The sequence below is a fragment of the Phyllostomus discolor genome, chromosome 5, assembly GCF_004126475.2.
Source record: "Phyllostomus discolor isolate MPI-MPIP mPhyDis1 chromosome 5, mPhyDis1.pri.v3, whole genome shotgun sequence".
Taxonomy (NCBI): domain Eukaryota; kingdom Metazoa; phylum Chordata; class Mammalia; order Chiroptera; family Phyllostomidae; genus Phyllostomus; species Phyllostomus discolor.
Genome location: NC_040907.2, coordinates 7,387,783 through 7,412,513, shown reverse-complemented (window position 1 = coordinate 7,412,513; position 24,731 = coordinate 7,387,783). Strand labels below are relative to the sequence as shown.

Below are 24,731 nucleotides of genomic sequence, written 5' to 3'. Positions count from 1 at the left end.
GACGAGCGTCCAAAGAGTCTGACCAGCAGCCCAATGGAATGGTGCACGAGGGGTGTGCCGGCAGCTCACCCAGCGGGTGCCCTCCATGGCGAAAGAGCTGAGTTGTCGGGAGCTGAACCCAGGGCCCCCCCAGGGAGCTGCGGACCCACGGACCACCGTGGGGCCTGCGAGCCCAGCCCGTGAAACGAGGCTGCTGGGGTGAGCTGTGCGAGTCTGGAGCAGCTGCTGGACACCTTCTAACTGGGGTCCCAGCACAGCAGAGGAAGAGGGAGTGAGAGGGACAGAGAGGACAAAACAGGAACCAAATCAAACCTAAGGCTCGGTGAGAAGCCAGGTAGGACAGCCTCTGGCCGGGGGGTCACTCATGACACCGTATGAGCTACCCCACTAGCTCTGTCTCCCAGCTGCTGCTAGGCAGTGCTAGACTGGGGCCCCGGCTTGTTCAAAAACGAAGCTGGCCCTGGCGGGGTGCCTTGTCCCGTGCAGGTTTGATTCCTGGTCAGGGCACGTGCGGGAGGCAACCATCGACGTTTCTCTCTCACGCTGATGTTTTTTATTTTTCCTCTCTCTCTCTCTAGAATCAGTAAAAACCTGTCCTAGGGTGAGGATAAACACATTAATAAATGGACCCAGAAACCCCACAACATGCACGAAGGCGTTTTCCAGCTCCAGGTAGGAGCAGACTTCTCCAGTGGAGTCTAGAGGCGCCGGCGGTCTGTCCGAAGCAGACCCCGGCTCAGCACGAAGGGGAGAGAAAAGCCTGCCTTCTGAACCGCGGCGCACTTCTGAATGGATGCGGTGCACACACTTCTGCCGTCTCCTCCCCAGGTTTCCTTGCCCCCTGTGTTGACGTTTAGGTAACAGCTATTGGACTTGTCGTTCCAAAACCTGAATCACCTTTTTGGGAGTCGATGGGCGCTGCCACGGAAGGATCGGACCACAGAAAACTGTAGCTTCTTACTGAGCACTGCTTTTGTTTTTTAAAAGGTCTTCTTCATTTATTTTTAGAGAGAGGGGAAGGAAGGGAGGGAGAAGGAGAGGGAGAGAGAGAAACATCGATGTGAGAGAGACACAGGGACTGGTCACCTCTCACACGCACCCTGACCAGGGACCAAACCTGCAACCCGGACACGTGCCCTGACTGGGAATCAAACCAGTGACCTTTCACTTTTCTGGACCACGCCCAGCCAACTCAGCCAGTACTAGTCGTGGTGAGAACCCCCTTTTTTCTTATGTTAATTCTCCTACTGTATACTAGTTGTTCTGATTTGTTAAAAAAAATAGGGAACCACTTAAGTCAGGAAAGAATAGGCAAGAAAAAGTTAAGGTAGGGAAGGCTAATTCAGGAAATTCTCAAGAAAAACATGTAATCCACTCAATCTGTCTCTAGGAATTCATACCCAAGTTCACCGCTAACCCTGCAGTCATAATAAGGCCCGACACTTCCCTGGGGGCAACCCACACGGTGTTTGCGTGCACACGGTCACGCGGGTTACGTTAACAGTCACAAAGGAACCCAGTCTCCGTTCGGTGTCGGTCTTAGCAGGAGGGCTCGTGGAAGCTTCGTCCGGCCCACATGTGCGCCCAGACGCACCGACGCCTCTGACGCATCAACATTTGAAAAACTGGGCCTGTCTTTGAGAACTTACCCACAGCGACCTGGATGCCCCCACTTCCTGCTGGGCCTTCTCCAGCTCAGGGGCACTTTGATGACCATATTCCAAGGACATACAATTGTAAATAAAGAGGCCGGATGCTCCAGAGCCAGGGACACGGCTATCCTCAAGCAGGATGCAGCAGCGGCCACTGCGCAGGCCCTGGGAGGCCCCCGCCTCTCCCCAGTTTTCCGGATTGCCTTCTCCCCTGCCGCTCAGCCCTGCTACCTACTCTAGCATTGTGGGTGGGGCTAAGAAGGGCTCCTTTGATACTAGTTTGGGAACTAAAAGGAAATATGCTTTGAAATTTTCTTTTTTTCTTTTTTTTTTAAGTTTTTATTTATTTACTTTTTAGAGACAGGGTAAGGGAAAGAGAAAGAGAGGGAGCGAAACGTCAATGTGCAGGAGATGCATGGATCTGTTGCACACCCCCAACTGGGGACCTGGCCCAACCCAGGCACGAGCCTTGATTGGGAATTGAACCGGCAACCTTTTGGTTCACAGGCCGGCACTCAATCCACTGAGCCACACCAGCCAGGGCTGAAATTTGCTTTTTCACACCCCATACATCCTCCTTCTGGGTGCAAAATAGCAGCTACAGAAACTGTGAGCACCGAGGAGCCTCTCCAGGGCCCGAGCGTGGGGAAGCAGCATGCTCACACTGGGCTTCCAGACACTGTGTTTCCTGTAGGCCGCCCTCCCCCACCCCCACCCCACGTGGTCCAGTCCTCCCAGAGGTGAGGTCAGAGGGAGGGCTGAAGTGGTGACAGGGCAGGCCTGGCCACAGATTCAACCCCTCAGGGGATTAAATGTAACCAACTTAAATCATGCTAAGCCCAGCTGGGGTTCAGCCCAGGGCCAAGGGCTGCTTAGAATACTTGAGGTGCAACTCCGCCTCAGACTCGCCCACGCCTTCGCACTTTCGGTCAGCACCACGGAGCTCTCCTGGGTCCCGCCGCCGGGGTTTCCTGGGTCTCAGTGCCCGGCTTCCTCCTGACCTGGAGCCAGCCCTACCAAGGGCCCCTCTGCGCCGCTCCTCCAGGGAGTCACATGACCAGTGGGTCGCCTTGGCCCTGGCCCTGCAGCCGTGGCCAGGGCAGGAGGGCCCTCCGCCCCTTCGGAGCGGGGAGACTGACTTGAGGAGGTGATACAAAGCCACTGGCACGAGGCCACAAAGTAAGAGTGATGGCAGGGCCGGAACCAGGGTTCCGGTCTCCTCGTCTGCAGTCCTGCTCTCCTGGCCGGAGGCCCTGCTGCCTCCAGTCCCCGGGGGGCACATCCAGACAGGTTATTCTGATCACAGAGACCTGATCTGGGGAGGCACTGATCCTCCGAGGACAGATGACAAGGACGTGGACTGCTGTCACTTAGCCACAATAAATCAGAACGACATCTGTGCTACTCTATCAGCCACTCCTTGGCATTCTGGGAATAAGAATAAAGCCCCATAGATCCTACCCCCAAAGTTAACAAAAAATCTATGACATATTAGACCTCAGCAGAAGTTTCTTAACACTCCCTCACTACAGCTCGCGGTACTCATCCACCGGACCGTGTGAGGCCAAGTCCCAAAGGGGTTGCTGAGCCCCCAGGCCCTTCCCGCAAGAACCACCTCCCTGCCCAAGGACACCCCGCATGTCCTAGGAGGTGTGACAGGCAGCGGGAGCTAAATTTCTGGAAACGGGACAGATGGGAAGATGAGCTCTGAAATGAATCATGAAGTAAATATTTACAATCCCGAGCAGGCTCCCTTTCAAAGGCCCAGAGTTATTTTTATGATAATCCAGAGTTATCTCCGGTTTTCCCTCTGCAGAACCTACGAACGGAAAGGTGCCTGACCAAAGCAACGTTTTAAAGGGCCCAGCGTACCCCGCTGGACATGAAAGGCATGGTTTTTCCTTTAAACCCTCGCCCAGAACCGAGAGCGCTGTTTTATTCACAGACGCTGGGGACCCCGACCCGCAGGGTCACACTGTCCGTGAGCCCATCCCGGCGGGAGTCAGACCGATAAGCCCCGATCGTCCCAGCAGCCCCGCGGAAGGGGGATCTGGTCCTGCAACTCAAAACCCTTCCACGATACCCAACGGTGGACTGTCATGCGTCTGGAAAACATAACCGTTTCTGAAGGATGCTTTCCAAGCCACGTCATGCTTTTAAAGCTGTTTATCAGAAGAGCTGGACGAGCAGCGGTGGCCTGACAGGGCCTGTCAGCTGCTGCGGGGCCACGGGCCCCGTCCTGACGTCCACAAGCACTCCATCATTCCCGGCCGGCCGGCCCTCGGCAGGCAACAGATGCCAGCGCTTGGACACACTCGCTGCATAACTCCGACCCGACGAGCCTGGCTCCAGGACAGATTTCCATGTCATGCGGGGCTCCTGGCTGAACTCTGCTCGAACCCAGAGGCGTATCATTTACAGCAGACACTAACAATAGTTTGGGATCACCTGCTCTTCGCAGGCGAGTTCAGAGCAAGTTCGTGGCCTCCGCACACCTTCTCCAGGGCGCCTCTCACACACAGAGGCTGGGAGCCCAGGTGAGCTCCCCAGCCAGCGACTCTACCCACGTGACGCTCACGGGCTTGCAGGCCTGAACTGAGCGGTCTGGGGTGTGAAGAAAGGATGGGCAGGGAGGGCCCCAACCCAGCAAAGCACGTGAACTCCTCATCTCGGCTACGGCAAGTGGTCAACAAATCAGGCACAGGGCGCAAGTGACAGCTAAGGACACAACCCATTTCACCTACGCTCAGCGTCACGTATTCAGACAGACTCCCGACACAAATGCCACTTCCTGAGCCTTAGTTACACGCCACGTATCGGGCTGAGTGCTTCACAGATGGCATCTAATCCCTACCCCCAGCACAGAGGTGGGCACTGGCATTCCCATTCCATGGGAGTCAGAGACACCTGACCTCAGAGATATGGAAGGGGTGGGGGGCAGTCTGCTCCGGGCCTCGGCTAAGAAACAGCAGTGTGATAACTCAGATCCAGGGCCAGCCGCTTCCCCACAGCCTCTGACCCAGGGCTACAGACGTGGGCACCAAACAGCGCCATGGGGGCCCCTCCTCCACTCCCACAGATGCCTGCTTTCTTTTCACGCTGCCCACCACAATGCTCCCTCCCACTTCTCCTCCAGAAGTGGGAAAGGCTGTGATTGCATGTTCTCTCCACGTCTCTTTCTGAAACCAGCGCCTCTTTGAAGAAAGACCTCTTGCCCTTGGAGTGTCAAGATAAGAAAACTTTCAGCAACTTCCCCTGGAAACTACCAAACACCCATCAGCACCCAGGATCTAAGTACAGTCGCTCACCAGCTGCCGGCCCCTCTGAATAGCTTTTACGGTTCGGGGAGGGGTGGTGACAGGGCCGTGTCACTACCGTGGGGTGTGCTGCTTCTTTCATGTTCTTGGGCTCTGACAAGAGCCTTCTACAACCTGCTTCTTTACAACACACAGGATGAGAGATTAAAGACCAAACCCAGATCGAACCCTGGTCGGGGGGGACCGGCCACGACTTCTCCCCAGAGGCTCTCTCAACCTTCCTGGGGAAGCAGGGCCACGGACCGCCTGGGCAGACACGGTCCCCAAATCGACGTGACTCAGTGAGGTGATGCACGCAAAACACATGGGGCAGTGCCGCCACCCCAGCGAACACTCAAAAGCGCTGGCAGTCATGTGACTGCCATCTGTCAATGCTGCCCGACTTCAGGAATGGTTGAGCAGAAACCACGGGTTTCGGTGAAACCACGTTCACTCGGTTACTGGTGGGACGCGGACGGAAAGGACATCAAGAAAGGCTGCACGGATTAGTGAGAAGTCTGAATTACAGGCCTTCTGATTGAGTACGACAGATGCAGTGCAGAGACCCCTCCCAAGGGAACGCGAAGGGGTCCCAGCGGCACAGATCCAGAAGGATAAAGGGAAGGTGTCAACAACGTTTTAGAAGCTGAAAAGCAGATGGGCGAGTGGTGCTGAAATGCGCGCCCGAGGGAGTGGGAGCCACAAGCAGTAAGCTCATTAGTACAGCAAACCCGAGAAATCTCGGAAACACGGAGGCACCGGGAAGCTCCGGAGGCCTGGGGCACGGGGAGGGGGCGGGGAGGCCCACAGGTGAGGTGGGGAAGGCCTGTGTGAGCGGCAGGTAGACAGGCGCGTCCGTCTCTCCCCCCACTGCAGCCGCCCCTCCTCAGGAGGACAGAGCAGTCTGCACGTCCCCCCCTGACCCACCCCAGGGAGGCCCCGGGCCCCCTATGGAGAGTCCCACCCTGCTGGCCAGCGCCTCGTCTTTATACGGGAGGAGCCACGCAGCCGCGAGCCACCACACATCTGCGAACGGTGTCTGTTCGTGGGAGGAAAAGACCAAAACGAACGAGAGGAAGGAAGGAAGGCCACCCAGAGCGCGACGGCACCAGCTCTGCAGACCCGGGGAGCGGCCGGGCCCGACAGGAGCTAGAGCCGTCTCGAGAAAGAATTTCTAAGAAGCTGGTAAACGACTTAATACATTTTAAAACTTACAGAGGCGAGTTTATGGATCAATCAGTAACAGGCAGATAATTTCTTTTAAAGAAGTTATTAGCCTCAGACTAAAAAAAGTTGAAAGCAAGTAAGAGTTTGGGGATAAATTGGGACTATACAGAGAGAAAACTAATCAAGTGACACTAACAAAAGCAGTTACCAGTTACTAACTCCAGGGAGAAAAAACAAGCCAAAAAGTGAAACCAGAAAGGAAACGTAACCATAGTAACCTATGTGGCTTCACTGGGAATATTATTTACGTGGCCATGGTAATGCAAAGACTGAGTATTGGTTTACCCAAAAAGAGTGTAACTTACTGAAAAATGGGGAAGGGGAACATGTATGTATAGCAATAGGAAGTTAAATAACAGCAAGAAATAGCACCATGCTCATTTTTTCTTTGAAACACGGAGGTAAATAGCTCCTAACTGAACCAAAAGCCGAAAGCGGTGCAAGCGGCCGACCCTGGGGCGCGGGAGGCAGACGCAGAGGGGCGAGGGGCAGGAGGCCGCTGGCTGCGTTCTCACGTGCGGACGGCTTCAAAGAGTGTGGACATTTACTCAGGTAAAATAAAACTTAATTTGAAAAAAATTTTTAAAAAGTGTTATAGTGAGGAAAGCTCAGAAACATAGGTTTTTGAAAACACTCTCCTTATTAACTGTAGATACTTATATAATATTTAGGAAATACATATGAGGAATAAAGAATAATTGAAAAGCCTAGAGATCACTGGCCAACTGTAAACAGTTAGTAAAGCTGTAACTACTTGTTCTGAAAGAGCCGTGGGGGGCCTGGTCGTAAGGCTGGAGAGATGCCTGCACCCCCGAGCCTCCCCAGCACCCCCCACACACACTGGTGCGATTCGGTTGCCGCCAGGAACAAACGGCAAGTGACATCACTGATAAAGGGGCAGACTTCTACGAAGCTATAGGAAACTTGCTGTAACAAGCACATAAAACGAATGTAAGAACATGAGCCCACAGACAGCCGGGTGACTCTCGAGAACCTGGTATATTCTTCAAAGCAGTTTGTTCTCAAGCATTTAAATATTCTCACTACTTAGTATCTATTATTTGCCTGGAACACAGTAGGAGGTCAACAATTAAGCAGTTAATGCATTTCTGCCATCAATTTGCCTATTCTTGAACCAGTGTGCTTACTAAGCCACCGGATCTAAGTACCGCCAGTTCAAAACCAGCTAAATTGAATCAGTGGGGCCCCTCGATAGTTGAAACAAAAATGCACAAACATTCCGAGGCCCGAATCTGTTCACTGGGGTGCCAACGTATGCCACTCGCGGTACCGTGACCTTTCACACCGCAGGAGGCAGGCAGGCAGGCAGGCAGGCAGGCATCGGGCGCCGCTGCCCTGAGCGTGCTGCCGGAGCAGGCCCGGCATGTCCCGGGACCAAGCTCCGCCCTCCGTCCAGCCCAGCGGTGCCCGTGAGGCTGCCCGGCACGCGGGGCGACCCACCACCCAACCCGCCAGGGCTCGCCAGCACTCCTGTGACCCATCGGCCTCTGGCGAAGCTTTGCTCCTTTGAAGTTTCCTGCAGTGCTGGGGTTTTATGGTGTGGCTCTGGCCGCCCCTACCATGGTCTGTGTTTGAAGTGTGTTTGGGGAAACCCTGCGAGGGGCTGGCGGTGGTGTTAACACAGGACAACTGCCTCGTAAAACTGCTTTCTACGGGAGTTCAAAGGCGCTTATCCAAACAGCGCAGGTTTGTCCTGCTCCAGCCACCTTGCTGGGGCAGAAAGCGGAGCTTCCGCCAAGTCAGCGCCGACGGAGAGAGACTGCTCCAGCTCCCGGCCCAGCTCAGGGCGGTGCTGGCCCAGCCAGGGGGCTTCGGACAAGGCGGACCTCGCCCCTGACACGGACTGCCCTGCACCCTCCAGGCTGCTGCAGCAAAAATGTACTGACATGAAAGGTTAAGGCAAAGAACTAGATGAGGTAAGTTATGGAGAAAGGTCTTTCTGCTTTGTGGTGACATCTTTCCAGTTGCTGCTTCAAGGAACCCGGTGAGAGTCGGGGACAGACCGGGAGGGCTGGCGGGGAGCCGAGGCGAAGTGTCACAGGACAGCGGCTCCGCCAGTCGGACCCACGTGGACCCGCCACTGCTGATGCGTGCTCTTCGTCAGCAGGGGGCGGGCCTTCACCGAATCTCCAAACAGAGCAGCTGGTTGAGGAAACACCTGACCCAGGTCTAGGGATCTGTGGGCTGGGGGCACGTCCACGGAGTCACAGGAGACTCGGGGCGCGGCACCGCCCTCCAAGTCTGCACGCCTCCTCACGCCCCATGTAACAGGGAGCAGCCGCCTTCTCTCGCCTGCCCCCGAGGTTACTCTGTGGTCACGCCACGCCCTGTGCGGCTTCTGCACAACCCCGCCACACGCTAGAGGTTCTTACACGAGGTATCTATCTAAGTGTACGTAAGTTCACACATAAACACGTAAAGACAGGCTTGACCTGAGAGACCCCTGAAAGGTTAGGGGGTTGCCCAGGGGTCCCTAGACCGTATTTTCAGAACCTCTGTTCTAAAAAGACCCATATGTGCTAATTGTGCTAATTAGAGATCAGTTTCCTCTCTAAAATAATAAAGTAAATCCACTAAAAATAGAGATCAGTCACACTTAACTGGATTTGGCTTCCATAAACCAGATATAATAAAACTGTTTCTTTTAGAGCATACTGTGATTAAAATGTTTTACCAGTTCCATCTTACCTGCCCCGCCCCCCCCACCATGGCCAGTGGGTGAGAGACTTGGTGAGTGAGAATCCGCCTGTGAGCAGCGGTCTGGCCGGAGCGGGGGCGAAGGCACTGGGGCCACGGAACCTGGGCCTGCCGCCCAGGCCTCCCTCCGCTTCCCCCCGGGGTCACGGCCTTTTGCTTGCGGTGCAGTGCGGTGCCACAGCCTCCAGCTCCTGGCCAGCCCGTCTGTCCTCTGTGCACCTCGGCACGCTCTCACGAGCCGAAGCTCCGAGAGCCGGGGCTCTGAGCTCGAACCCAAACCCACTCTGTGCCCAGGGAGACGCCGGCGAGGTCCTGGGCACAGAGGACGGCTCTGAGAGGGAGAGCAGCGGCAGACGCAGGGCAGGCGTGGAGACCCCAAGCCCAGCCGACCTGGAGCCCCTCTGCAGGGGACCGCCACGAGCCGCGAAGGGCCTTCCGATCCTCGGCAGGGCTAGAAGTTTCTGAAAGGGTTTCTCGGGAAGAAGCTCGTGGTTCTGTTTCTCTGGGAGTTCCAACCAGAAATCTCAAAGGCGTTATCATCTCGTGGATACAACCGAGTGTCACTCCCGAGTTTTAAAAACCGAGTCGCTGAACCAGGAAGGAACTCCAGATGTACGATGGTGTGATTGATTACTTCATTTTAAACGGGAGAAACCGAAGCCAGAGAGCAACCAGACTGGCCATTTATTTTATCTGTGCGGAGACCTGCTTGTTGAGATACAGGGACTGCACTTTAGAGATGTGCTTGCCTAACATCAATTTATTTTTACTCTTGGAAGCAGGACTGTGCCCTTTCCATAAAGTCAGTCATTTCGGCATGCCAAAAATGGCAAAAAATAGATGCTCTCCTTTCTAGAAATGATTATAATGTACCGTGACCAAAAAAGTGGTTTTTCCCTAACAGATAATCTTGCATGAAAATGAGTCATGGGATTTCAGAAATGGAAAGGCTTTTCTCAAATACGTGTGTGCAGGAACGCACACACACACACCTTCCGCGTCCCCCCTGCCCTGCCCCCCCGGCAGCGGATCCGAGCTTTCTATAAGTTGCGTGCTAATGAGCACGGCATTGTCTGGAGTCTTTGAGTGAAGGGGGAACAGAGTATTTAGAGTTCAGCAAGAGGGAAGGAGTCTGTCTTAGAAAATAAGATTTCTCTGCTTGTGTTCCTCTGAGACAAGTTTTAACTTATAAGGCATGAAGGACTGCGAAGATGTTTCTTAAAAATATCCTATCCTGTAGCTTCACCAGCTTCCTTTCAGACCCGGCGGAGACAGCCCACGTCAGGAACGCGGCTCTGATGCTCCCCTTCGGGGGCCGCTCAGGAGCCACGAGGTGCCCTCTGCCCGCGGGTGCGCCAGGGGAAGCCCTGGCTCGGCGCGAGCGGGGTGGGGGGAGACCCGTGGCCGTCCCCTCGTCCGCACCCAGGGGCGAGTCCAAGGCGGACAGAGTGGCGGCTCCGACAGAGCTCTGCGCCGCTTCTGGACAATGGAAGAGAGATACAAACAGCCCCTTCCCTTCGGCTGGACGCGGCGCTAATTTTCCAGCGCCACTGAAATCTAATCCCTTCTCATGATGGGCCTGACAGGCCGGCCAGCGCACCGGCCGCCCCCAGCAGCAGATAGTCACCAAGCCAACAGACGTCTGTGCTCGCAGATAAGAAACAGAGCCTGGGGGTCACATGCGTCCCGGGCCCCGGCTGTGCACCACTGCCGATACACAGGCCTTTGTATCCCTGCTGATGGGCTCTCGGGGACCCATCTGGGAGGAGTACCTCGTACTCCTTGAACAAGTATGAGGTGGAAGCTATAAGATTACACGGTATCCAACCTTGGGAATCCTACCTTTCCAAAGAGTTCATTTTATTGGGTAGCAATGAAAAACATTTCACTAAAACAAACATGGGATAAAATATAAAATTCATTCACAGTCTCAAGGTAAAATAGAAACTTCCCAAGAAATGCTGGATTTGCCCTGCCCCGAGGGACAGGGGGCTATCTACCACTGTCCTCTCCCTGGCCTCAGAGGGAACAAACATTTTAATTTTTGTTGGACCTCTACCTTTGGAAGTTGCCTAAAGGCTCGCTTCCAGCCAGTTCTGCTGGGTGTGTTTCGAAGGACACCACGGAGAGCCAGCGGCTGCCCTCGGAGCAGCATGGGTACCAGCAGTACCGCCAGACCTGGTGAAGCGCAGCGGAAGCACCGCCGAAGGCCCCGAGCTGACGTTCACCTGACCGGCCCAGCCCGGCGCCCTTCAGGCTCTGCAGGCTCCGGAGGGTCGTAACCCGTCCACCCCAGGGGGTCACGGGTGGGACGCAGACGCTGAAGCAGAGAGGGCTTTGCCTTAGGAGAATCCACCTCAGTTTCGCATCTACGAGGCCACTGATGGAAAGTGTCTTTAACAAGTTTTGGGTGGCGTCTTAGGAGTGTTTTCGCTGAAAAAGTCAAACGTGCCCGCCACAACTCTTTTCTGTGAAGTCGACCAAAGGTCACTCGAGAGCTCTTGGGGGGGGGGGGAGGGGCCTGGAGTCCGCAGCGCCGAGAACAGTGCGAGGGTCCCGGGATTCCGGAACGCTCTCGGAGCCCCGACGGCCGTGCCCGCAAACCCCATCTGTCACCATCCTTCCAGCTCCCCCTCCCTCCTCATCTAACCCAAGTAATGAGATAAGCTCCTCCGCTCCTGAGCTTTGCTAAATTAGTTGAAATATTTCAAGTTCTGCCAACTCCCACTTCCCCCGCTGCTTGGGTCTTGACGAACAAGGTGAAGAAACACGTTGGAGGAAACCTCAGGGCCCAGCTCCATAAATCTTCATGTACTGCCTTCCTAAAACGCGCGCCACCCCAAGCCTACAGCCGACGGCACGCGGGGAGACACGCAAGCACATCCACAGCCCGGGGCTGAAGGCGCCTCTCTTTTCAAAGGCGTTTTTGGCTCCTCGTGGAACGGCTGCTCCGGGGTCGCTGCAGCTTTCTGTCGAAGTGGCTTTGCACACGTTTTGCCATCAAAGCCCCCCACACAGGCACAGAACTGGGCAGCGGCCCGGTGGGCACCCGGCTTGACCCCGTCTGCCTGGAGGGCGACAGGCTCTTTTCTCCAGGGCTCCAGTGGCACCGCAAGTGCGGCTGCACCGTGCCATTTCCATAAACTTCACTTGGGAACAGACATATGTGGCCCAACACACGTAGACGAGACCATGCAACCTGAGCCAGCGGAGCGATGCCTTGGAAAAGGCTTCTCACTTCGGTTCCAAACCACACATACTTGTACAGTTAACAAATGCAGCAGGGGATACTGGTCCACGGCGTTCGTGTGGGGGCCAGAGGCTCTGCTGTCCTCCGCCCTCCCCTCGCCCCCGCCCCCACCTGACTTCCCAAGAACTTTCAGACCGAGTGGGAATTTCAGAGAAGAGCGAGGTGGCTGTCTTTTTGGAACGCTTGCATTGTCCAACAAGGAGAGGAACTTGGAAGTATTTTAATCTAAAAGAGCTCCAGGAGGGGGGTTCCCTATAAATAAAGCCATGTTCAAATAAACACAAAAAGAGCCAATGTTTCCTGTAAGGCCACTTTTCAGATGGATTACTGGAAGGAGTATTCTTTCATAGTTTTATGGCTTGCTTTGCTATCATCTGCTTAAAATTTGGGTCATTTGAAACATAGATGCTAAAATCTAAGCCTGCACTTGGATGAAATGTTACAAAGGAAGCAGAAAGTCTCATTCCAAGAGCAGATTCAGAGGCAGAGCTCTTGGACTCCTGGGTTCTCCTCCTGGCTCAGCCCCTGGGCCCAGGTCAGCCCTCGGTCAGAATCTCACTTCTAATCCCTTCAAACCATTTGTTAGTCCCTGTTGTCTAAACAGTGGGGAAAAACCCTGAGTAACGCCCCTGGCTCCTGTTCAATCGGCGGGGATGGCCGGGGAAGGTTACATCTCCCTTCCAGGAAACCAGGGTGATTTATCCCTGAGTAGAACTAGAATGTTCCTGACAGGTCACAGTGTCATCAGAACAAACCCTCAAGACTCTGAAATGGTTCTCCATCTGCATGCATCTCTGTGCTCCTTTTCCGTGACTTCCGGAAACACCACCACCCAGCCTTTTACAGTTCCGTACGGCTGTCACGTTAAAACGACTCCGGTGAAGCTTCACACCTCTGAGGAGGCAGGAATACATCAACAGGTACACCTGTCCCTGATCTACAGGTGAGAAAACTGAGGCTGAGACAGGCCAGGACACTAGATGAAGGGCCCGGAGCTAATCAGTAAGGAAGGGGCCGGGACTCGGACCTAGTGCTTTCTGGGCCAAGTGTCCCTTCCTGCCTTAACACAGGGTCCTCATTAAGAACCCTGCTTTTGGACAGACTAAGAACATTGGCTAAAGTGCACCAGGAGACGCTGTAATGCCTTTTCGGTGCACTCAAGACTGACGGGCCAGGTCTCCTGGAGACCCCCGTTAGCATGGGTCCGGTGTGTGTGCCCCTCACCTCTGACGCCCTGGCCACAGCTCCCCCAGTCCTGGCTTCTCGGAACGAGAGGAGGCGCCAGTGCTTAGCTCCCCTCCTTTTAGCTCCCGTGCCCACAGGCCCCTGGCGACCTGGCTGCTCCTGGCTCATCACTGCAGCGCCCGTTCCCCGGAGGGGTGCGCGGCTGGGCGGGCGGCTGTTCTGGGAAACGCAGTCGCACCTCCACTGCACTGTCCGGTTGCCGCCGGCGCCGCGGCAAACCGCACAGCCGCTCCGCTCCCTCTCGCCAGCAGCACGGCTCTCGCTTCGCCCGGACAACTCCTGCTCACGCTTCGGGCTTGCTCCGCCTCCAATACCACTTCTCCAGAGAGGACCACAGGTTCGCCAGCCACCCGCTCCCCACCACCCTCTCTAGCGACAGTCTGAGAGCGCCCTGCAAATCCGCTGTGTCGTTTCCCACGATTTCAGCTAACACTTCTTCGTGTTTGCTGCCCGCCTTGATGCCCTTGGAGACCAGGGAACGCCTTGCCTTCCATAGCTCCTGCTATATTCCCAGCCCTGAGTTCTTTGGGGGGTTTCGATCAGTATTTACAGACTGGAGGTGAGTGAATGACAGACACGCGCTGGCTGGCAGCGGCCCGAACCCGCTACGGCAATGGCGGACGATGGGTGGGAGTGACAAGAGCGCCCTTCTGCCTGCGGCCGCGGCTTGTGCCCTGCCGGTGCTCCCAGAAAGAGGCTGAACTTGACCAAGACTTCCACACCCGTATCACAGAAAATCCAAGGGATTTCTTTCTGGTCGACATCATTAACGTTAGCAGCACAAAAACAATAATATTTCTAAAATGTAACACACACACCTCAGACCCTTTTTGAAACAAATCACTCAATTCCTTGACCACTTTAGGGTTCCCTTGGAATACTGAAGGGCCTTCTGTGTTACCCACACTTCTTCAGGCCTCACTGCCCTCACGGGGTGCTGCAGGTAGACTTCTTGGGATTAATTAGTGCAGGCACGAAGAAACGAACTGGAGATACCTTTGAAGCCCCCCTCCTGCCCCTCCCCCTCACATCACTCCAAAATACACTGGAGGACGGTCTGAGCTCCGCATCTGAGAATAGAATGTAACTCAGCTAAAGTAAACTCGACAGATCCTTTCTAAAAAAGCAGCTGCTCCCAGATGGAGCGCATTCTGGCAGAACACATCACACGGCCCCCGTCTACAATCTTAAGCGTTCCCCCAACTGCAGTGATGTGTCGTCGGTGAAGTTTCCTGGTGACAGACAAATGGGTTCGTTTTAACTGGGGGCGATTTCACTTCAGATCCCACCCGAGGGAGCGGCAGGACGCAGGCACGCGCAGGGCCTGGGCCCTCAGGAGGGGCGCCCACGAGCCCCGGTGAAGACGCCCGGTGAAGCCGGCAGCAGCACAAGCGGAGCCCGGCTCGGCCGGGGACGGTAATACTCGTTACACCCACGGCTGACGAGAGCCCCGATTAGTCGGGGAGGAGATCCCTGAAAAAGGGGGGCTCAAACCGGCACCAACACCAACAGCTGAGTTCAAGTAGTCGGATTCCGTGGGGTGTGGGGCTACGTGGGCTGGGGCGGCCTCCTGTCTCGCCTGGCGTCAAGGCAAGACAAGCGCCCTCACCGGGATGGCCGCCTGGCTCGGGAGCTGTGGTCTGAGGCTGGGGGACTGGCTGGGACTCCCAAGTGCAAGGACAACCAAGGAAGGACAGACCCACACGGTGAACCGCAGCTTCAGAGATTCTAGACCCGTGCTGTGGGGCCGGGAGCAAGACCCAGCCGACGGCCTGGCAGTTTTCTTACTGGGCATGTGGGGGCCCAGTCAGTTTGGTGAGCAGGGGATGCAGGCAAGGGCGCAATCCCATTTCCAACCCCTCTGATGAGGAAACACAACACTGTGCGGGTACCCAGTGCATGCGGATATAGATAGACATAGACAGGCATAGATATAGATTAGATATAGGTTAGATATAGATACAGACAGATACAGGCAGATACATAGATGGAGATCTGCAGAAATTCACGGCCGATTTTTGGGCCCTGTTTTCACGTGTTTATATTAGACGAGAAAGAAATTTTAGTTATGTGTATCTGAATATGGAAAAATCATACCACGAAAACAGAAAGCAAATGGTAAAACGTAGCAGGACGGGCTAGGAAAGGCGGCAGATCTGGGCTGGAAACTGCCAAGGCCCCTCCCCCCAGGACCACTGACCTGGGGCCACTAAGCGTGGCTGTGTCTCTCACCGCCTGGGCAGTTTCTGATGCAAAATCCAGGGCGCCTGCTACCGGCTTGGTCACCGTGCCGACGAGCCCTTTCCCAAGGCCAGATATGAAACCGCTGACGCCCCCTTCTGTTTTCACGCCTTCCACTGTTGAGGTTATAACACTGGTCAGTCCACCAATGATACCTAGCAAAAAAGACAAGGGCTATTGTAACTGAGCCAAGGACACAAGCAACAGCACTTACCGCCCAACCCCTCCATTCCATGCACCTCGCAAGGCAACTGAGGGGCATCCTGTCAATCCCTAGACAGGCTGCGGGCAGGCCAGCTCAAGATGCAGAACCAGTGGATTTGCCCCTTAAGCCTGGAGTCAAGACATTATATATTAGTCAGAAGTAAAGTACAGTCCAGTTTTAGAAAGCAAAGAAAAGCTAAGGGTTGAGCAGCGGTATTTTTCCATTCCAGAGCCTGGGCAGCACGTGGGCTATTGGGAGAGGATGCAGACAGTGGGATTAAAGGGAACTAGGGCCCTTGGGGGAAGCGGGGACCCTACAAAACGTAAGGCAGAGGGGTAAGTAAACGCAGACCCTCGGTTCTCAGAGGACTCCATGTGCCCGGCCAACAGCACCAGGTGTTTGAAATGGGGCAGGAGCTGCTACTGCACACTCTGCTGAAACTGGGTGGGCATCGGCCGCCGGAGTCCGTGGTGAAGCCCTGGCGATAAGGCCTTAAAACACTGCGAGAGCCAGCCGGGACCCCCAATGTAGTCAGTGTGAAAGACCAACCTCGGTCAGAAAGCTACCCCAAACATTTTGAAAGGTGACAGCGATGACCTTCAAGAGCTTCAGAAGGGGCCAGAGGTCAGCCACGGCCGAGGAGGACACAGTCCTGCGGGCCGGAAGCGGGCCCTGCCCCGGAAGCATTTCCCGGACCGGGGCCAGGGGCGCTCACAGGATGTCTGCCTGTGGACGGCAGGGGGGTGGGTGGAGCTCCTAGACTCTCCTGCTCCACGGAGGCAGGCCGGTGAAGGACATTGCCTGGGTGAGGATGCACCAGCAACTCGCAGCGTCTCTTCTTCTGGACCCTGGGTCCACTTGCTCCGGTGAGGCAGCGTCCCTTCCCCAACCGTGTGAACCGAGTTCACGGCAGAGGCAGAGCGCTACTGAACCCGGGTCAGGCAGGGCCGACAGACAGAACCGAGCACGAGCCCCAGTTTTTAAACCAAGGGTGCCGCTAACTTTTAAGGGTTTTTGCTTCCTGAAGCCAGGATCTCACTCTAGGCCGCTGCTTTCGTCCAAGCCAGAGTTTCAAGGGGGCCTCCCTGGATGAGGCCACCGGTTCCCCGACTCAGAACGGCCAGTCTCCCGGAGAAGCTGCGTGCAGCATCTAACAATTTCTGTCTGGAAGGGATTTTGCGACCTTGAAACAATCGCCTGTTTTCCCAGCACACGGGTGTGTCCATCTAAAAAGGGAGGACAGTCACGCCTTCTCTCTGCATCCCCAGGATGCTGGACGGACAGAGGCGATTACACAGAGCATGTAAGCATGCTACATTCCCTGAGAAGCGGCCCTCTGTCAGTTTAATGCACGGCCATCACAGTTACTAGAGAGAATAATTAAATCTCCAACCCCAAATGAATGATTGCTCAACAATCAACTTTGAAAGTACATAAACAGTTGATTTCAGCCAAATTTTACTTCTAGCTCGATGTCTCCTTGGGGACTGCCCCCTCTCCAGCTGGGCAGGCCCAGGGAGACACGGGCATCGGGGCCCAGACCTCACCCTTAGGAGAACCGATAAACAAGAACTCCGCCCTCGATGCAAAGAGAAGTAAGATTTTTTAAATTTTCTATATTCCTTCTTCTTCCTCCAAATGCTGATAATTAAAACTTTTTCAGTCTTGACATGACTCCTGGCAGCTTTAGGCTACTCCCCAGAATCTGGCACAAACAGGCTACTGACCATCACCAAGCAGGAGCCACGGGCCAGGTACTAGGTGAGGCACTGCGAGAATGGGGGTGAACGTGCAGGGGTCTTCCCGCGCTCCTGGCCGTCACAGCCCGTCAGGGACACGAGATGCACACACCTGGCCGCACACACCACCCGGACTGCCCCCGGTGCTTTCTCCTTGTTAACACCAGCCGGGGACAGCACCCCTTGAGTTGGGACTTAAGGGTTGGATAGGCTTGCGACAGGCGATGGAGGGAGGCGGAGGGAGGGAGGGCAGAAGGCAGGTGAGGCTCAGGAATCGGAGGCCCAGGGAGCAGTGCGAGGCTCTGGGTGCCTGAAGTATGGTGTGGCTGGGGCACGGGGGCTGGGAAAGGTGGCTAGGTTTACATTTCCAAGGGCCTTGAATAATGCTATGCTAACAAGTTGTTGACAAACATACAACGAAAGGCAAATGGGTCAGAATGAAAGCACTGAAAGTCAGAATTCAAGAAAATTCAGAGGCCTCACACATTCGTCCCACCACCCACGTCTCTCGGGCACATGCTTAAGACTCAGAGACACCGGGGCCGCACCCCTGGCGGCCAGCTGCTCCCCGCACTTTCTCGGGAGGGAGTGCTCAGCGAGCAGGAGGCAGGTCTCGGCGCAACAGACCCACATTCTACAAGGGTCAGTTCATGGCACCGTCTGGCACCTCGGGAACAGAGGCCAGAGAGCGGGAAGGAATGGCAGTGGGCGCAACCTTCTGAGAACGAATGCGGAGTCCTCGCTCACGGGTGGCCGCATCTCCAAGGCGAGGGGCTAAGAGGGGAGAGCGTGGAGGCCTGCCAGGCCCCCAGATGCCAACCCAGCTTTCTTTTTGCTGCTTGCAGTCGGGTGGCCAGGCAGGCACCTCTGAGGAACCGTGGCAGAAGAGCCACTGTCCTACGGCCCGACGGCAAGGGACCTACCGTGAGCCAAGCCGTGGATGCCGGCCACGAGGTGCTCGCCACTGGTGGCCGCGTGGTATCTGATATACTCCCGCTCCGACTGATGCCGATTGTCCATCGTCTTTCCCAAGCCATCCGATAAGGTCCCCGCGAACTGCAACGAACCAGGAACAGAAAGAGCAGAGTTTTAAGACCTTAGCAGTATTCTTATTACTTTAATCACTTTAAATAAACCCCCCCCCCCAGCACTCCTGCCCCCGGCTGGCCCCCAGTGAGTACCAGGTGAGAGAGAGAGAGAGAGAGAGAGAGAGAGAGAGAGAGAGACTGCCAGATGGTGCCCAGGACGGTGGTCCTCAAGCGTGGGACACAACACTGGTGGCCACAGACCCTGCAAGACCCCCACGAAAATCCATGCCAACATTCACCTTCCTGGATTCTACTGTAAATTTACCAAAAAGGGAAAGGCACCCACAGGCCTCTACTCTGTCCTGGGGGAGGAGAGGTGGGCCTGGGACTCCACAGTGTGAAGGACAGGGGCTCTCTGCACTGATATCGGCGGGTCACACAAGGGGACGTGCGGCAGGCTGTCGCTTTGGGATTCGGTATCGAGATTTCTGGAGACACCAGCAGCCTTTAAGCAGCACCTTTCCTCCCACTTATTCAGACATTACCGAGCGCCTAGGTGCCCGCCCCGGCTGTCAGGAAAAAATGCGGCACCCGGACAAGTTCACGGGTTTAGGTCGCCTTTCAAAACAAGCGGCAGACTTGAACTCGGGGCTTCGCACGCAAGCTCCTCCCCCACCAATCAGAGAGGGGGTTTATGTATCCTGGCCTGTTTTAACCAGAGAACCTGCCTCATTCATCAAAGCAGGATAAAAAGGGCATAAAACTCTGTTTTGTCACCAGACAATTTGAAAAGGTTTAAAGTGACAGTTAATAAACCACAGGGTACTTATCCTCATCATTCAGGCATAAAAAGGGAAGGATATCAAATATATAATTAACCTGCTCGGGAAGGATCTACCAAAACAAGTGGTTTAAGTGCCAGTGACCCAGGACTAACCTTTGAGAAAACTCGCAGGAATGTTATTCAGATATAAAGCTCAGTGGAAAGGGCGAGGCCAGCCGCCCGCCCCGGAGGGCTCCGCCTGGAGGCCGCCAGCCCTCAGGCTCCCTGACGCTAGGGACGGAGGGACCGAGGGACCGGAGAAGGGGAGTGCTGGGCACCCGGGGGGCGGGGGAAGGGGGCAACAGTCCCTGCAGCAGGTGTGGGAACACACCTTCCCGCTGCTGGGCCCACACGTGCGTACGCTCTGGGGCGGTGGTGGTTACCGACCTTCTAGAGAGGCAATCCCTGTCATTATGGGATTTCTGTCTCACCTTCCCTGTCATTCCCTAATTAGGAAATGTAAAGTGAATGACAATTCACGTCGCAATTCCCTGCAGGACGGAGGCACCACGGGATACTTGCAAAACCAGCACTGAGACCCGCTGAGGGGGCTTTAGCCAGGGACCCTGTCTAAGAGCCACGGACCAGGCCAGACTCTAGTCCCCCCCAACCACCCCAGTAGCGGCACGACCCCGAGCAAGGGGCCCCACCCTGGAGCCTCCGCGTGGCTCGGTGGGTCGGCCACGACCATGGCTCAGGGCAGGGACCCCCGTCAGCGGACCCCCAACAGTGTTCTCACTGCCATCGCGAGCCAGCTACTAGTGCAGGCACAAACATCCCGCGTCATCTGAGGACAGTCTTTCAAAGGTTTAGAATTACGGTCATTTGTATTAAGATTTACCATTAAAAACAAAAAAACCAAAAGAACAAACAACCCTTTTTCTAAAGGGAGTTTTTGGAGTGGTACCATCTGTAAAATTGGAGTGTTGGGCTTGGTGGTTTCCAGAATCCTCTCCAGCTCTGAGACAGTGCGATCTGCGATCCAAGCTACAATGTCTTCATTAAGCCCTCGCTCGGGGCCCAGCGCGGATTCAGGGACCGCTGAGGATACGAACAAAGGGCGGCCTGGGCCCGTGCTCCAGGACGGCAGGCTCGCCGGGAGGAGAGCTGTTCCGTATGTGAGACAGCTGCCAGCGGGAGCAGCAGCAGCAGCTGCAGCTGTGTGGGGCGCAGACGGGTAGCACTCGGGGGTCGAGGGGGGAGCGGGAGTACGACCCTGGCCTCTGGAAAGGGCCCATGCTCCTCATTCCAGGGTCGGGCACCAATGCCTCTCCCGAGGCCACAGCAGAGGCGGGGTTGGGGTGGGGGACAGAGCCCAGGGAAAGAGCTGCGCTCAGAAGCTCAGAAGCACCCGTGAGGGCTGCCAGGGGCGCAGGCTCCACTGACAAGGTGTGATGGCACCCCGGCTCCTTCGGGGTCTTGTTCAGGTGGTTCCCCCTTTCCTTAAACTCCTCATTTGCTTGAAAAGAGATATTTCTCTGGAAGGGATATTAAGTTAAGGTCCCATCTACTTATTCTAGCAGCTGACTAGGAAGAAGTTTCACCAAAATATTTCCCCCCCCCCCTGAGAGAACACGGGAGGATAATCCAGGCGAACCGCCCGCACCCGCCCCTCTCCAACAACCCCCGTCAACAAAGCAAGTTCCCTGTCCATGCTCTGGGAGCGAGCAGAGCCAGCAGCCTCCGGGCCCGCAGCTCCGCCTGGCCCTAGGTGCCCTCCACAAAACCCCACAGCGACCTTGGGCAGGTGCCAGGAGAGGACCGAAGACAGCACTCTTCCTTCAAACGCTGGGTCCTCCCAGGGGCTTCTCAGGGGCCTCCCCTGTCCCACGGAAAGGTGCCTGCCTCTGCTCGACGTGCTCTAGCACTTGCGGCTGAACCCCCTTCTCTGTCTATAAAAAACATCACCCACGCAAGCCAAGTGAACTTGGCCTCTGTCACTTGCGAGTAAAAATAAAGGATACGAAGGTATTAACGGGACGTGATTATGGAAATCTTCGCCCCTAGACATGTTGCCTTGAGAACTCAGAAAACTGAGGAAGAGGCTGGAATCTCCGGCCCGACGGAACCGGGGCTGGGGAGAGGAGGCTGGGCAGGTTCTGCGGGGACAGCCGTTCCACGGGACAGGCCGAAGCAGCCTGACGAAGGGCCCTGTGGTGAGGACCGGGCCTCAGGCCAGTGCCCCGGGCTTCTGGGTATGGCCTCCCCCCGCCGCTGTGGGAGCGCTTAGTCACCCTAATTCCATCTCTCGTCCCCACCTCAGCGGGAAAGTAATCACACCCCGTATCCCGTTTCTCCCGCAAAGATAGGGCAAGAGCACGGGCCGTGGAGGGGGCTGGTTCCAGTAAGCACTCTCTCTGGGTGCCCGCTGGCACGGTCTCCTCTGCGGCCTCGAAGGGCTACTTCACCCACGTCCTTGACTTTCAGGTTGATCGTCAAAACAGAGCGGAGGGACCCGTGAGAGCTCCAGTCTCACGTGGGAGTGGCGGTGCAGGACATCCTTTGGGTTTATTTTGAAACCTTTTCAGAGCAGACGCTCCCTGGCGCGCTCATGGATGGTCGACACGGGAAACGGAGGCTCGGGGGGCAGACATTCAGGCCATTCAGACAAAGGCAGGAGTAACCCCAGAGGCACTGGGGTGGGGGGGCGGGGCTGAAAATCCTCCAGACCCAGGCAGCCCGCCCACCCCTCAGACGTGAGCGGACCCTCCCCCCATGCCAGGCAAGCAAGTGGGAACCCCCCCCCGTGAGGAGCGGCTTCTGCCTCCTGCTGCCAGGGGGTATGGGTGCAGCATAACGGGACGGCACTCGCTCACCCTGGAGTTCAAACACTGGCTGTGAAGGGGCAAGGAGGCTTAAGCTTGGGGAGCCTTCATCTCCTCACCTTCAAAATGGGGACAAGAATACCCGTTTTCAAGGCTGCCGTCAGAATGAGATAATACACGCAAAGCACTAGAGAATGCAAGGACAGAGCTAGCATGGAGCCTGCTGCTTCGACTGCTTCATGTGCGAGACAGGAATCATGGGCCTCCCCAGCCCCCGGGGCAGCCAGCGTGGTGGAGGGGGCCCGGGAGCTCCAGGACGGAGAGCATGTGCCAGCCTTGCATGCGGGGGGTGGGGGGGGGAAGACTAGCAATTGGAAGGTAATTTGCAGATAATTTGTAACTCTACTCGGCATAAACATTACCTCAGCACCAGAAGGAGCATTTGCAGAGACTTAAGTCAATACAGCTCATTTTGTAGCAATTTCAAGTCCACAAAAAGCTTAAGGCTGCAAGAGAACACTGTCTGAGAGCTAAATTTAATGAAAGGTCCCGGGGAACGGAACGTCCTTCAGAAAACCTGCTATTACATCTGCAGGGACAACAGTTACCACGCCCCGCCCCCCTTCTTTCACGGAAAGAAGCTTCAGCACACCCCACACTGTGAGTTCTGGCCGCAGCCTGGAGCCACTCACTTCTCTGAAGCCGTATTTTCAGCCGGGGGTGGGGTGGGGGGCAAACCTGTTGGAGGAACTTCAGGATGTCAGCCCTCCTGCGCGGCTGACACAGAGCACACGGCAATACCACCCCCACCGCCCCGCCCCGCCCCAGAAACTGATCCCACCGTCCACGGAAAAGGGCCGCTACAAATTAGGCTGGCTCTGGGGCTGGGCTCTGCACAGACGATTTTATAAAACCGACATTCAAGCAGATGCTGGCAGGAGGAAAGGGGGAAAAACTTCCCACAGTGTCCCTCTGCTCCGTCCTGCCAGCTCTCCTGACCCCTTTATGATACTCAGCAAGCTCGGGGTGCCAGAGGTACTTGGCCGGTGTGACGGGAGCCTGGGCTTGAATTTCTTGCCCTTCTCTGGGGTTCTTCTCTCAGTTATTTACCTAGTGGAAGTTTCCTCTTTATTATCCTTGCACCACTGAGGAGTCGCTGGTGACAGCACCTTTCTTGTCACCAGGGCAGATGGCGAGCACGGATGACGGGAAAAGGCAGAGGAGTGACAGGACTCCGCCGTGGGAGGAGGGACCTGTGTTCTTCCCAGTGGGAGGCTGTGCAGCCGCACGTCCCGGCCACCGGCACGGCCCCAGCGTGGCTCGGCGCCGGCCACGAGAGGCTGTGTGCGTGCGCGTGCAGGTTCAGACACCCAGCTCTGTGCCGTGTCTGTAAGTACGGAGGACTCGAGCTCTGTGGGGGCCGCCCCCACGTTGTCAGTCGGACGGGGGCAGAGGAGCCGAATTCTTATCCCACCTCTTACCAAGTGGGCATCCCGGTGAGAGCTGCATATCTGCCCTGAACCTCAGTTTACCCATCTGCAAAACCAACACACCAGTGAGCAAACCAACAGAGAAACAAACATTCTCCCCTCTGAAGAAATGCTTTGAAGGGCCAAGAAACAACGCAAAATACCCGGCACAGGGTCTGACCCGCAACAGCCACCCACGTTTGCAGGTTTCTTAGAAGCAGCTCAGAGGCTTCGAGTTCGGCCATCTGCACCCCCACTGGCGCACCCGCAGGAAAACTCCCTTCAAGTCACAGAGGACCCCCATCGCCCCAGAACCGAGGCATCCACCTCTGTGCTCTGTCTCATAGTGCACACACATCCACCGTTAGAAATGACTCCCGGAGGGCGCGTTTTGCTTTGACACTGAAAAACCCTTTCGTGCTACCTGTGAACTGGGAGGGGTTAAAGGAGGATGTGACCCCACCAGCAGTGGGTGCCTGTCACCCACACGAGGCAAACCCAACGGCTAGTCCGCACTCCGCCAGACGGTGAAGGGGGCTGGGGTGGGGTCAGAGAGAGGTATAAAAAAAAAAAAGGCATGGAACAAGTTGAGGTTTGGCAAGAAAAGGGGCATTTTTGGACCCCAGCTCTCTATCCACTAAAATAGAGCAGGTCTGCCTGTTTCCAGTTCTGCTCGCTTGTGACTGCGTGCAGCCCCCGTGAGGCAAAGAAAACAGGGGAAAGGATCCAGAGAAGAGACCCTGAGTGAGAACAATAAAGACATTTTAAAGCTAGGACTGACACTGCTCTGGTAACATGCCTCAGCCAATGACCTTGCTTTTTTTTTTTTTTTTGGTCTCTGGAGATCTAAAAGCCCTCCTACCCTGAGACATACGCCATGTTGCTATTTCACGGATAAACACTTATCAGGCAACAGACACTCCTTTTCGGTTAGGAAACAAAGTTACCCAAAGCCACCCAGAATTATCTCGGGCGCACAAGGTCTGAACATGAGCAACAAAGTCAGACCTCAGGGTTGTCCTGCTCCTAAACCAGCCCAGGACGCACGCCTGCTGAATTGGCAAGTCCCTCCG

The 24,731-nt window shown here is 55.7% G+C and overlaps 1 protein-coding gene across 3 annotated transcripts in view; it reads right to left on the bottom strand.

Annotated features, from left to right (window-relative positions):
• VPS13D (vacuolar protein sorting 13 homolog D) overlaps positions 1-24,731 on the bottom strand; it is a 226,359-nt gene that overhangs the window by 28,692 nt on the left and 172,936 nt on the right. For all 3 annotated transcript variants that reach the window (XM_028511940.2, XM_036025326.1, XM_028511941.2), the window contains 2 exons: positions 18,497-18,629; positions 15,589-15,784 (listed from right to left, as the gene is read on the bottom strand). In XM_028511940.2, the coding sequence (XP_028367741.1) occupies positions 15,589-15,784; positions 18,497-18,629 (329 nt within the window). The remainder of the gene's footprint in view (positions 1-15,588; positions 15,785-18,496; positions 18,630-24,731) is intronic.